Raw genomic sequence first — 13664 nt, 5'->3', positions numbered from 1 at the left:
AAAGTCATTGAAGGCCCCCTTGAAAGCTATGAGTGTCAAAACAGAAAAGATGCTTTGAAAAATATACAAGGGAGTCTGCACAGGCTCTATAAAAGGACCATATTCCCTTTAGGTAGTAAGGGATATATAAAGAGAGGGGAGAGGGGAGAGGAGGTGGTGGGGGGGAGAGAGAGAGAGAGAGAGCAACAGCAGGAAGATAAAATAGACATTGTTTGTGGATGCTAGTGTACAGAGTGATGGCTTAAGAGGGACTAGTGAAGACCAGAGTTATGGGAACGAGACCCAGGGGAGAGGAGGAGGCTGGAGCCGGGGTTTCGACAGCATGGGGAGGCCACAGGGACACAACACAGAGAGAACAGAGAGGGATAGAAGGTTGGAGAGTACAGAAGGAGAGAGATAGAGAAAGAGTGATAGACGGTGGGACAGAGAGAGAGAGGGTGGGACAGAGAGAGAGAGAGAGAGAGAGAGAGAGGGTGGGACAGAGAGAGAGAGAGAGAGGGTGGGACAGAGAGAGAGAGAGAGAGAGATCCCAAGCTAATTCCCCAGAGTAGCAGAAACTTTTCTCCGTTCTCACTTCCAGGACAAGCTGTGGAGACGATCCCAGAGGTTACATTTACATAATGACAAATAAACTACACTGAACAAAAATGTAAACGTAAAGTATTGGTCCCATGTTTCATCAGCTGAAATAAAGGATCCCAGAAATGTTGTCCCACAACACAATGCCACAGATGATTGGCATGCTGACTGCAGGAATATCCACCTGAGCTGTTGCCAGGGAATTGAATGTTCATTTCTCTACCATAAGCTTCCTCTAACGTTGTTTTAGAGACTTTGGCAGTACGTCCAGACAGCCTCACAACCGCAGACCATGTGTGTGGCGTCGTGTGGGCTGGCGGTTTGCTGATGTCAACGTTGTGAACAGAGGTGGTGGCGGTGGGGTTATGCTATGGGCAGGCATAAACTAGATATAACGAACACAATTGCGTATTATCGATGCAAATTTGAATGCACAGAGATACCGTGACGAGATCCTGAGGCCCATTGTGGTGCCATTCATCCACCGCCATCACCTCCATGTTTCAGCATGATAATGCACGGCCCCATGTCACAAGGATCTGTACACAATTCCTGGAAGCTGAAAATGTCCCAGTTCGCCCATGGCCCGCATATTCACCAGACATGTGGGACAGCATTCCACAGGCCACAGTCAACAGCCTGATCAACACTATGTGAAGGAGATGTGTCATGCTGCATGAGGCAAATGGTGGTCACATCAGATACTGACTGGTTTTCTGATCTACGACCAAACATCATTTTTTTGTGACCAACAGATGCATATCTGTATACCCAGTCATGTAAAATCCATAAATTAGGGCCTAATAAATGTATTTAAATTGACTGATTTCCTTATATGAACTGTAACTCATTCAAATCTTTCAGTTCAGTATAAGTTTGAAATAGGGCTGGACACCGCTTGGCCTTCCGGCCAAGAGCCTGGTAGAGTGACCAGCAAGAGACATATCCCTGGCCAAACATATGTTGCCACAGTAGCCACACACACACACACACACACACAATCACACACACACATACAGAGAAACAGACAGACAAACATACACAGGGACACAAACACAGTGCCTGGGGAGCTTGTGTTAATGTCTGTCCATGTATGACAGACAAGGTGAAGGATCCTCCAGGCAGACTCCCTCTTTAGAGAGGGAGAGAGAGAGGGAGAGGGAGAGGGGGAGGGGGATGGATGGATGGATGGATGGATGGATGGATGGATGGAAACCAACCAACCAACCAACACAGCCAGAGATGCATATCAGAATCCTGGAGGGACTGGAGTGAAGTTGTTGTTGTTATTGACGCACTAAGATGCTCATCTGCTCACCTTCCTACTTATGGGCCTCATTCTTCGGTAAAAATTTTTGTTGTTGAAATTACAACCAACCATTCGCTAACTAGCATAGCGACTGCGTCCGAAATGGCAGCTGATTCCCTATGTAGTGCAGTACTTTTTGCCACAGCCCCATGGGCCCTGGTCAAAAGTACTGCACTACATAGGGAACAGGGTGCCATTTCAGACGTAACCATCCACTTCCACTCTCCCCCCCGCCGCTATGCAAAGTCGCTAATTACCTGCTGTTTGGCTAAGTGATTGTGACTTCCACTGGTGCCTACCTTTATGAGATTAGTAGGTAGACCCTACACTACTCCACACACACACACACACACATGGGCGGAGAAGAAAGGAGAGGAGTGCTAGCAAATGCCAATAATTACGGAACACTTTAGAATTAATGCAGTGAAGTGCATTTAACAGAGTTCTGCGTTTAGAGACTGGGTGTGAGGGAGGTCAAGGATAACTCAATTAAAATAAAGAAAATCTTTCAGGAAATGGAATGTTAATTTCTGGTTTAGTGCTCCATTTGAATTTGTAATGTACATTAGAATTAATAAATTCTTATTTCTCTCATCCTTTTCTCCCATTCCTCTCCCATCCCTCATTCTCCTTTCTTCTTCTCTCTTCCTTTTCTCCCATTCCTCTCCCATCCCTCCTTCTCCTTTCTTCTTCTTTCTTCCTTTTCTCCCATTCCTCTCCCATCCCTCATTCTCCTTTCTTCTTCTTTCTTCCTTTTCTCCCATTCCTCTCCCATCCCTCATTCTCCTTTCTTCTTCTCTCTTCCTCTCCCATCCCTCCCATTCTCCTTTCTTCTTCTTTCTTCCATTTCTCCCATCCCATTCCTCTCCCATCCCTCATTCTCTTCTTCTCTCATTCCCTTCCCTCATTCTCCTTTCTTCCTTTTCTCCCATTCCTCTCCCATCCCTCATTCTCCTTTCTTCTTCCTTTCTTCTTCTCTCCCTTCCATCCCTCCTTTCTCCCATCTTCCTTTTCTCCCATCACTCTCCCTCTTCCCTCCACCTCCGTCCTTCTCCCTCCACCTCCGTCCTCCTCCCTCCAGTCCATGGTGCTCCTGCTCCACAGCCAGCGTCAGTACATCTTTGACTACGACCTGTTGGACCGCCTGTCTGCTGTCACCATGCCTTCGGTGGCCCGTCACACCATGCAGACCATCCGCTCCCTGGGCTACTATCGCAACATTTACAACCCCCCGGAGAGCAACGCCTCGGTCACCGTCGACTACAGCGAAGACGGACAGCTCCTCAGAGTGGCCCACCTAGGGACAGGTCAGACACCTGTCAGAGCTGCTACGGTTGTGTTATGTGTCTAACGTCCTTGTCTCGTCTGTCATCAAGTACATTTTTTTTTATCACAAAAAAAGACAACATTATCAGAAAGTTTAGGAAAACTTCAGCTAAAACTGTATTGCCAATTCAACAAATATTGCTAGGAATTGATGTTGGTGTTGTACACAGAATAACCATCCACTTCTACATCAACAGGTCGTAGAATTCTCTACAAATACCGACGACAGAACAAAATGGCGGAGATCTTGTATGATTCTACGAGGGTTAGCTTCACCTACGACGAGACAGCCGGTGTGCTGAAGACGGTGAACCTCCAGAGTGAAGGGTTCATCTGTTCCATCCGGTACCGGCAGATTGGACCGTTGGTGGACCGGCAGATCTTCCGGTTCAGTGAGGACGGCATGGTGAACGCACGGTTTGATTATACCTACGACAACAGCTTCCGGGTCACCAGCATGCAGGCTGTCATCAACGAGACGCCGCTGCCCATTGACCTCTACCAGTTTGACGACATCTCCGGGAAGGTGAGGTTCTTCAATTTAGTCTAAAACCTTATTTTTAATTTTAATTTTATTTTATTAACCCTTTCTCTCCCCAATTTCATGGTATTCAATTAGTAGTTACAGTCTTGTCTCATCACTGCAACACCCGTACGGACTCGGGTGAGGCCCGTTCATCCTCCGAAACACAACCTAACCAAACCGTGCTGCTTCTTGATACAATGTCTGTCCACTTAACCCAGAAGCCAACCGCACCAATGTGTCGGAAGAAACACCATGCACCTGGCAACTGTGTCAGCGTGCACTACACCCAGGCCGCCACAGGAGTCGCAAGTGCGCGATTGGACAAGGACATCCCTGCCGGCCAAACCCTCTCCTAACCCGAACGACACTGGGCCACCCCATGGGTCTCCCGGTCGTGGCCGGCTGCGACAGAGCCTGGACTCGAACCCAGAATCTCTAGTGACACAGCTAGCACTGTGATGCAGTGTCTTAGGCCACTGCGCCACTTAGGAGGCCCAGCTAAAACCTTTTAAAACATTTCTGATGGAGTAAGACATTGATAAGTTACATTTCTCAAGAATCAATGTCTATATTTAGTTCATATAAAAGTCCAAAAATGTATGTAGACATAATTTTATTTATATCTTTATTTGCTTTTTTTCTCTCACACATTTCATTATTTTACTAAACGTGTGTTTGTGATTTAAATGCTCTTTAATTAAATAAAATTTGATTTGAAGGTGGAACAATTCGGAAAGTTCGGTGTGATCTACTACGACATCAACCAGATCATCTCCACGGCCGTCATGACCTACACCAAGCACTTTGACGTCCACGGACGGATCAAGGAGATCCAGTATGAGATCTTCAGATCCCTCATGTACTGGATCACCATCCAGTATGACAACATGGGCCGGGTAACCAAACGCGAGATCAAGATCGGACCGTTCGCCAACACGACCAAGTATGGTTACGAGTACGACGTGGACGGTCAGCTCCAGACGGTCTACCTCAACGAGAAGATGATGTGGCGCTACAACTACGACCTGAACGGCAACCTCCACCTGCTCAACCCGGGTAACAGCGCCCGGCTCACCCCGCTACGCTACGACCTCCGAGACCGCATCACGCGACTCGGGGACGTCCAGTACCGGTTGGACGATGACGGGTTCCTGAGACAGAGAGGAGCTGAGATCTTTGAGTACAACTCCAAGGGCCTTCTGGAACGCGTCTACAGCAAAGGCAACAGGTTAGTTGGACGATTGGTGACCTTACCAGACTGTACCATCCATACCCCACTGTAAACATACACCCAACTTGGATTTCATTTGTATTGTGTTGTTTGCTGATAATTCTTGTATGTTTTAAATGTCTAAATTGCTTCAAATAATTCATCCTTCACTGCTATTAATACTCTGTAATGTTTCCTAATTATAAAATCTCTCTCTCTCTGTCTCTCTCTGTCTCTCTCTCTCTCTCTCTCTCCTCCTCCCCCCTTCCCCCAACAGTTGGACCATCCAGTACCGCTATGACGGGTTGGGCCGCCGTGTGGCCTCCAGAACCAGTCTAGGCCAGCACCTGCAGTTCTTCTATGCAGACCTGAACTACCCGACCAGGATCACTCACGTCTACAACCACAGCAGCTCAGAGATCACATCTCTCTACTACGACCTGCAGGGACACCTCTTCGCCATGGAGATCAGTAGCGGAGAGGAGTTCTATATCGCCTGTGACAACACCGGAACCCCTCTAGCAGTGTTCAGTAGTAATGGGCTTCTTCTGAAGCAGGTAAGGTTTCAGACCAGTTGGAAAGGCCTCATGTACAGTCCCCGATCCTCTATGTGTTGTTAGTTGGATTAAATCAAATATAAGCTAGTTTAAATCTAAAAGTATCTAAATCTACATATCCAGCGAGGTGATCGTTATTCAATGTGTTTCATGATTCTTTTTTAGGTGCAGTACACAGCCTACGGCGAGGTCTACTTTGACTCCAACCCTGACTTTGTCCTGGTGATCGGCTTCCACGGGGGTCTCTACGATCCCTTGACGCGCCTGCTGCATTTCGGGGACCGGGACTATGACATCCCGGCGGGGCGCTGGACCACCCCAGACATCGGGACGTGGACGAGAGTCGGGAAAGACCCGGCGCCGTTCAACCTGTACATGTTCCGGAACAACAACCCTGTCAGCAAAGTTCACGAGGTCAAGGAGTACGTCACAGGTGGGAGACAGTGAATTCACTCGAGTTGACTGCTTATAGCTTATGTAAGACATAAACCTTCTAGATGGTTTATAGAAGAACGAGTATGTCACAAATGGAGTACATCACAGATAAGAGGCTGTGATGCGACCTATAATGCACTCTGATTTACTCCCTATAGCTTCGCAAAGCAGATACAAACCAATGTACTGCAATGCACAGAACCGTGGTCTCATTATATTTGTCTGGCACCTTGCCATGTAGAACGGTAAGGCCTGTTATGGCAATACAGTAGGGACATGTTGTCATTGCATGATGACCATAGATAAACAGTCTATTGTGAATAGACTATTAGTATGAATATTTTATGGCTGTGAACTTTAATAATTGTCTCGCGGTGGCATATTACCTCATTGCTATGCATCACCATGATATTGCTATTGTTTTCAGCAGTTACCCTTTCCACATGATTATAGTTCTGGCTAAACATGAAAGGTATGACTCGAAATTACTATTTTCCCCTCGGGACATTCCAGTTTGTCCTATCTTAATCTGAAACATTGGGACATCAAATCAAATCAAATGTATTTATATAGCCCTTTGTAAATCAGCTGATATCTCAAAGTGCTGTACAGAAACCCAGCCTAAAACCCCAAACAGTAAGCAATGCAGGTGTTGAAGCACGTTGGCTAGGAAAAACTCCCTAGAAAGACCAAAACCTAGGAAGAAACCTAGCGAGGAACCAGGCTATGAGGGGTGGACAGTCCTCTTCTGGCTGTGCCGGGTGGAGATTATAACAGAACATGGCCAAGATGTTCAAATGTTCATAAATGACCAGCATGGTCAAATAATAATAATCACAGTGGTTGTCGAGGGTGTAGCAATGTCAGCTTTTCATAGCCGAACATTAAAAGTATCTCTACCGCTCCTGCTGTCTCGAGAGTTGAAAACAGCAGGTCTTGGACAGGTAGCACGTCCGGTGAACAGGTCAGGATTCCATAGCCGCAGGCAGAACAGTTGAAACTGGAGCAGCAGCACGGCCATGTGGACTGGGGACAGCAAGGAGTCATCATGTCAGGTAGTCCTGAGGCATGGTCCGGCCAAGCAGAGACAGCAAGGGCATTTCGTTGCTCCAGAGCCTTTCCTTTCACCTTCACACTCCTGGGCCAGACTACACTCAATCATATGACCCACTGAAGAGATGAGTCTTCAGTAAAGACTTAAAGGTTGAGACCGAGTTTGCGTCTCTCACATGGGTAGGCAGAACATTCCATAAAAATGGAGCTCTATTGTAGAAAGCCCTGCCTCCAGCTGTTTGCTTAGAAATTCTAGGGACAATTAGGAGGCCTGCGTCTTGTGACCGTAGCGTACGTGTAGGTATGTACGGCAGGACCAAATCAGAGAGATAGGTAGGAGCAAGCCCATGTAATGCTTTGTAGGTTAGCAGTAAAACCTTGAAATCAGCCCTTACATTAACAGGAAGCCAGTGTAGGGAGGCTAGCACTGGAGTAATATGTTTTTTTTTTAATTGTTCTGGTCAGGATTCTAGCAGCCGTATTTAGCACTAACTGAAGTTTATTTAGTGCTTTATCCAGGTAGCCGGAAAGTAGAGCATTGCAGTAGTCTAATCTAGAAGTAACAAAAGCATGGATTAATGTTTCTGCATAATTTTTGCAATGTTGCAACTTGGATGGAAAAAAGCTGTCCTTGAAACAGTCTTGATATGTTCGTCTAAAGAGAGATCAGGGACATAATATCCCTCAGGGGCCTATTCTCTCATGGTCACAATGTAATTCACTTTACGATGGTTACAGATGTCAATATCTGGCTGGTGACGTTTGGTTTCCACCTTCACAATGCCATCCCCGGGTTCCCCATCCCCAAGTTTGACCTCACACAGCCGTCCCTGGAGATGAAGAAGAGCCAGCTCTGGGACGACCTGCCGGTATGTAGTATCCCTCCGCTTCCTACCTACCTCCCTCCCTCCCTCCACCCATCCATCCTTCCCTATCCCTCCCTTCCGCTTACTTACTCTATATTTCTGGTATCGTACTATCTGCCTCCCTCTGGGGTTAATTTACCCTCTATCCACTGTCATATCCCTCCGCCTCATTCTGGTTTATTACAACATCCCGGTATGACGTATGCCTCCGCCTTCCTCCCTCTAGTCTAGTTTATTTACCCTATCTCCACTGTCATATCCCTCCGCCTCATTCTGGTTTATTACAACATCCCGGTATGACGTATGCCTCCGCCTTCCTCCCTCTAGTCTAGTTTATTTACCCTATCTCTAGTGTCATATCCCTCCACCTCTCTCTGGGATTTATTAACCTTAGCTTGTTATCTCCACTCTCATTTCCGTACTGTGGTTGTACTGAGAAACTGAACCCACGACCACAATCTCACAGCACAGCTGGCTGGAAGACCAACCAACCCACCGTGTTGATTTAGCTTGTTAAGACGCACTGCCAGTGAAGAAGAGACAAACAACGTTCAGGGTGGTCCACAGTTCACCTATGACTACAAAGTACAGAGAAGTCACAGACACACACACAGACACACACACAGACACACACACAGACATACACACCAATTATACCGCAGCTGAATCATCCTCTGGTTTGTCTTTAAATAAAGTCATTATACATACGTATTTGAAGTGCAAATGAGTCCCTTATTGGTTTAACTACGTTGCCATGACTGTCGCTTCTTCTTCTTCTCTCTGTGTGAAATGAACAAGCTATGTTGTTTCTCCTCACAAACCCAACAATCCCATATTTCTGAAAAAACTATTTTTTGTTGTCGTTGCAATTGGGGTTTTTCTCATAACAAACTAACAAAGTTCTCCCTGTGATCCTTTTCTTGCAAAAACAATATTCCATTGTTTTGTCTCCATATAAATTGGACATTTCTAGAAGAAAGGGAACCTTTGAATGACTGAAGCTGGAGCACTTCTTCACCATGTCAGTCTAGGATTTGGTTTCATATTGTTCCTTTTTTTTGGAGAATCATTTTGTTTTTATTGAGATAACACAGTACTAGGGGAATAGCCACCCACTGGGCACAGACGTCAATTCAACATCTATTCTACGTTGATTCAACGTAATTTCATTGAAATGACATGGAAACCATGTGGATTTAACCACAGTGTGCCCAGTGGGTAAAGAAACACAACAGGCTTTACAAACTGAACAACCCCATAGAAGTGTCCGTTAAGGAGAGAGAGTTCTGATTTGATATCTGTGTAACTTAGACGTTTCTCTCTCTCCTCCCTCTCTTCTCCCCCTTCTCTGACTCCTCCCTCTTTCCTTCCATCAGTCCATCTCGGGGGTGCAACAGGAAGTGACCCGGCAAGCCAAGGCTTTCCTGTCCTTTGAGAGGATGCCGGAGATCCAACTGAGCCGCCGACACTCCAACCGGGAGAAACCCTGGCTGTGGTTCGCCACCGCCAAGTCGCTGATCGGTAAGGGTGTCATGTTGGCGGTGACGCAGGGCCGTGTGGTCACCAACACTCTGAACATCGCCAACGAGGACTGCATTAAGGTCGCCGCCGTCCTCAACAATGCGTTCTACCTGGAGGACCTGCACTTCACGGTGGAGGGACGCGACACGCACTACTTCATCAAGACCAGCCTCCCGGAGAGCGACCTGGGAGCGCTGAGGCTGACAAGCGGGAGGAAGTCGCTGGAGAACGGAGTCAACGTGACTGTGTCCCAGTCCACCACCGTGGTGAACGGCAGGACTCGGCGCTTCGCCGATGTGGAGCTGCAGTATGGCGCACTGGCGCTCCACGTGCGTTACGGCATGACTCTGGACGAGGAGAAGGCGCGTGTTCTGGAGCAGGCCAGGCAGAAGGCGTTGGCGAGTGCCTGGTCCAGAGAGCAACAACGGGTGAGGGAGGGGGAGGAGGGAGTGAGGCTGTGGACGGAGGGGGAGAAGAGGCAGCTGCTGAGCGGAGGGAAGGTGCTGGGCTACGATGGGTACTACGTCCTCTCCATAGAGCAGTACCCCGAGCTAGCAGACTCCGCTAACAACATCCAGTTCCTCAGGCAGAGCGAAATAGGGAAGAGGTAACAGACAGAATCCTCGGCACTGGCCGCCAAAGAGACTACCCCCTCCAAATCCTGCCCCGCAACCTCCCTCGCCTCCCCCTTTTCTCTAAAAAGGGGGAGGGTCCAGGCTAGTGCTGTGTTTAACGCCGCCTAGCTGAAACAAACACAGTAAAATGTAGAAATATCTCAAACTGAACTAAACCTAATACTACCACTGTGGGACGGCTCCAACTGACGCAGATGTTTGTCCCGTGCTATACAGCGTTGAATGGACTGTGGACTCTCTTGAAAAGAGAGGGAAAAAAGTCAGAACTCTCAGTTTTGTGAAAGGAAAAAAAGTTTTTGTTTTTTAAATCGACTTCCTGCTATTTGCTTTCGGAAAAAAATATTTTAAAAAGGAAGAAAAAATGTGTTTACATACGCATACCACTACAACACGTCTGGACTAATAGAAAAAAAGCCTTCTGGTTTCTTACAAAGGACAACGTCTATAATCTGATTCTACATCCTGACGACTGACCTTTGATTGACCTTTGTGTACTGAAAAAGGTAGTGTTGTTGTTCGCTGCAGGACCATGGTGGCATCAAAAGACAGTCAAAACAGTCACTTGTTGAAACCACTTGCTTGTTCTCCTGCTTTTCTTTCTAAAAGGGACAAAACAGCTCCCACCAAGTGACATCTTTACCAGTACTAGATCAAAGTGGGACGTTTTGGGAATCGGGAGTGTGTGTGTGTGTGTGTGTGTGTGTGTGTGTGTGTGTGTGTGTGTGTGTGTGTGTGTGTGTGTGTGTGTGTGTGTGTGTGTGTGTGTGTGTGTGTGTGTGTGTGTGTGTGTGTGTGTGTGTGTGTGTGTGTGTGTGTGTGTACAATGGAGACAATTTGTGTGTGTGTGTATGTATGGAGGAAGTTAATCAATTAAATGAAATGAAAGAATCATATCCAACCAATCTTTTGAAAAACAATGTGAGACAGTATCTTTATGGATTTTTTTATTAAGATGAAAAATTCCAAACTTATCCGTACATCAATATTAGCCTCTTAGAGAAAGTAATTTATGTACAGTGTTTATACATTTAAAAAAATAAAATCGTAAAAAATATGTTTTTTTTCCCCTTCGTCATACGTTACTGTTTATACTCTTCATTAAGTTTTCAATATTTTATCCTATTATAATTCATGGTAATGCTTATTGAAATAACATTTAAAAAATCCACCCTACTGTATTATTGATTTCTGCATTGAGAATATTCCAAGTAGGGTTTTTAATTTTCTTGCCTTCATTGATCAGATTCCCAGATATCTTGAGATTAAACCACATTTTGTTTTGGCACTTATATTTTTTATTAGAAAAGTGTCAGTTGAATGGTCGATGTCAGTCAGACAACCATATGTCTTAGGAAATACTAGACTACTACTATCAAGAGCAGGAGAATAGTTTGGCTATGCGGTACGGTAGTATATCCTGCCTTGAGGACATAGCCTTTGAACCTTAAGTCCTTTTGAGTAGGACACAAGGAAGGGCCACTTGTCCTTCTTCAGCTAGAGGGTTTGAAAACAAAACCCCTTGGTTGTCTTACCTAGATATTATTTCTGCTTTTCCTATCACAAAACCATGCTGTTTCTTAGATCTCAGCTCAAACGAGAAGGCTTCTCGTAATCACTATTAAGGATGGAAAATTCCAGAAACTTGGAAGATCCAATTGGGATTTATGAACATTTTGGGATCGTTTCCAGAATTCTCCAGTCCTAACCACTATAGTTCTTTGCTCTTTCTCTACCTACTTTAGGAAGAGCTTAACTCATCAATAAAATGTATTTATAAAGCCCTTCTTACATCAGCTGATGTCACAAAGTGCTGCACAGAAACCCAGTCTAAAACCCCAAACAGCAAGCAGTGCAGGTGGCTAGGAAAAACTCATGTTCCTTGTACCAGCACAGAGAGCACAGATATGACTGCAGCAGTGAGAACTGAACAGAACCAAATACGAGCCTCTTGACTTGAACAGAAACAACACCACCATAATCCAAGGGACCATTTAACAACATGCTCGTAAATGTATTCCTCCAACTTCACTTCTTTTATCCTAAACATGGCTAAAATCAAGTGCAAACACAATCACATCAAATGGTTCATTAGATAGAGCAAAGGGCAGAGTTTAGCTCAAGTTCCGGAGGGGAAAAGAGCGAGAGAATAAACCTGGGAAAAGCCTACAAACGGCTCTATGTGCACTCTGGGTAATCTTTCCGACATAACCTAAATGGCTAGTGAGTGTAATGTAAAGGAGTTGCCAGGGTGATGAACATGTCATCAGCACTATGAACTAACTCTCCCTACTCATCTCTCTGCCTGAGGGGGATAACACACATATTCACCCACAGAAAGAGAAAGAAACCTTTTTTAACACCAAACTATGACCATTTCAAAGATTTTAGTTGTTGTGATGATCTGAACCACACTTGAGGAAACTTTTCCAGTCACACGAACACTACATCCCCAGGAGCCATGCCCAAACGCATTTTTCACCATGAATGTTGTTCTGGAGGCAGCTCTGCAGAGTGGTCACTAGCTGGCTCAGCCATAAAGTCATAACATTAACACTAACCTTAACCACACTACTAACCCTAATGCCTAATCCTATCCTTGAAGTAAGACCAAAAATCTAATTTTAGTTTTCATGGATTTTTCCAACATAGCCAACTTTGACTTTCCAGCTGGTCTAAGGGAAAATCGCTCAGTTCTGCCTCTAGGATAAGACTCATGAAAATAAGCGTCAACCTGCTACCCAAACAGAAGATTACAACACCCTTCCTCAGATGTTTCTCATGTTTCCATGTTGCTTTTTCAGTCAATGTGACCGCCTCATACAGTAGTTCAAATCTTGTTTCTTTTGTAAACAGTTTGTAAAAAAGACTTAGCGAATGAGAAAGTATTGTTTTTTTGCTTTATGATTTTGTACACACACATATATATATATATATATATATATATATATATATATATATATATATATATATATATATATATATATATATATCAATCATTGAATTGTATTGCCGAGCTTATTTTTCTATTCATGTGTGTGACAAGGTGGGCAAAAGGTGGAAGGACTTATACTCCCAGGTTGTTTGTGTGTTGATTTGACTATGTTGTTGTCGGATTTTCTCTGGTGTTATTGGTTGGTCTTGGTCTGTACCATGTGCCATTTATTCTGCAGGGGGAGTCAAAGTTGATCCTACCCCTGCTGTATCACATTGCTACTATGATGCCCCCCTCTCCCCCATCGTCAGCCGAAAGTGCAGTAGCCAAGCCACATACAGTGGCTGAAGACCAGAACTCAACATACTGAGTTTTCCTTTTGACTTTGCTGATCTCTCAAAATAACACTTCCCCCAAATTAGACAAACATACACTTTTAGTGCTGTTCTGTTTTACTAAGTAGAATGTTCCAGTCTAGCAATGTGTCACCTATTGGAGCGGACACACGAGTGCTAGAAGGAGGGGAGCATTTGGTGTTTCGGGCCTGAAAAGGGGTCATCCCACAAACATGCTGGAAGCAGTGTGTTCTGGGTATTGTTTGCATGCTTACAAAGTAAAACGCTCTTCCATCCATCAGTCATTGTTTCCCATCCATGTTAGAACAGACATTTACATGTCTACATGGTCAAATGCTTCTGTATTATATTGCACTACA

General features: G+C 45.2%; 1 protein-coding gene across 2 annotated transcripts in view; it reads left to right on the top strand.

Annotated features, from left to right (window-relative positions):
* Positions 1-12939, top strand: part of LOC135506975 (teneurin-3-like) — a 425857-nt gene extending 412918 nt beyond the window's left edge. For both annotated transcript variants that reach the window (XM_064926416.1, XM_064926417.1), the window contains 7 exons: positions 2970-3195; positions 3412-3740; positions 4460-4968; positions 5228-5507; positions 5673-5940; positions 7734-7864; positions 9238-12939. In XM_064926416.1, the coding sequence (XP_064782488.1) occupies positions 2970-3195; positions 3412-3740; positions 4460-4968; positions 5228-5507; positions 5673-5940; positions 7734-7864; positions 9238-9993 (2499 nt within the window). In that variant the 3' untranslated portion in view covers positions 9994-12939. The remainder of the gene's footprint in view (positions 1-2969; positions 3196-3411; positions 3741-4459; positions 4969-5227; positions 5508-5672; positions 5941-7733; positions 7865-9237) is intronic.
* Positions 12940-13664: the final 725 nt, after the last annotated feature.

The sequence above is a fragment of the Oncorhynchus masou genome, chromosome 20 (assembly GCF_036934945.1).
Source record: "Oncorhynchus masou masou isolate Uvic2021 chromosome 20, UVic_Omas_1.1, whole genome shotgun sequence".
NCBI classification, from domain to species: domain Eukaryota; kingdom Metazoa; phylum Chordata; class Actinopteri; order Salmoniformes; family Salmonidae; genus Oncorhynchus; species Oncorhynchus masou.
Note: the sequence above shows the minus strand (reverse complement) of the source record. Positions and strands in the feature narration are given on the sequence as shown.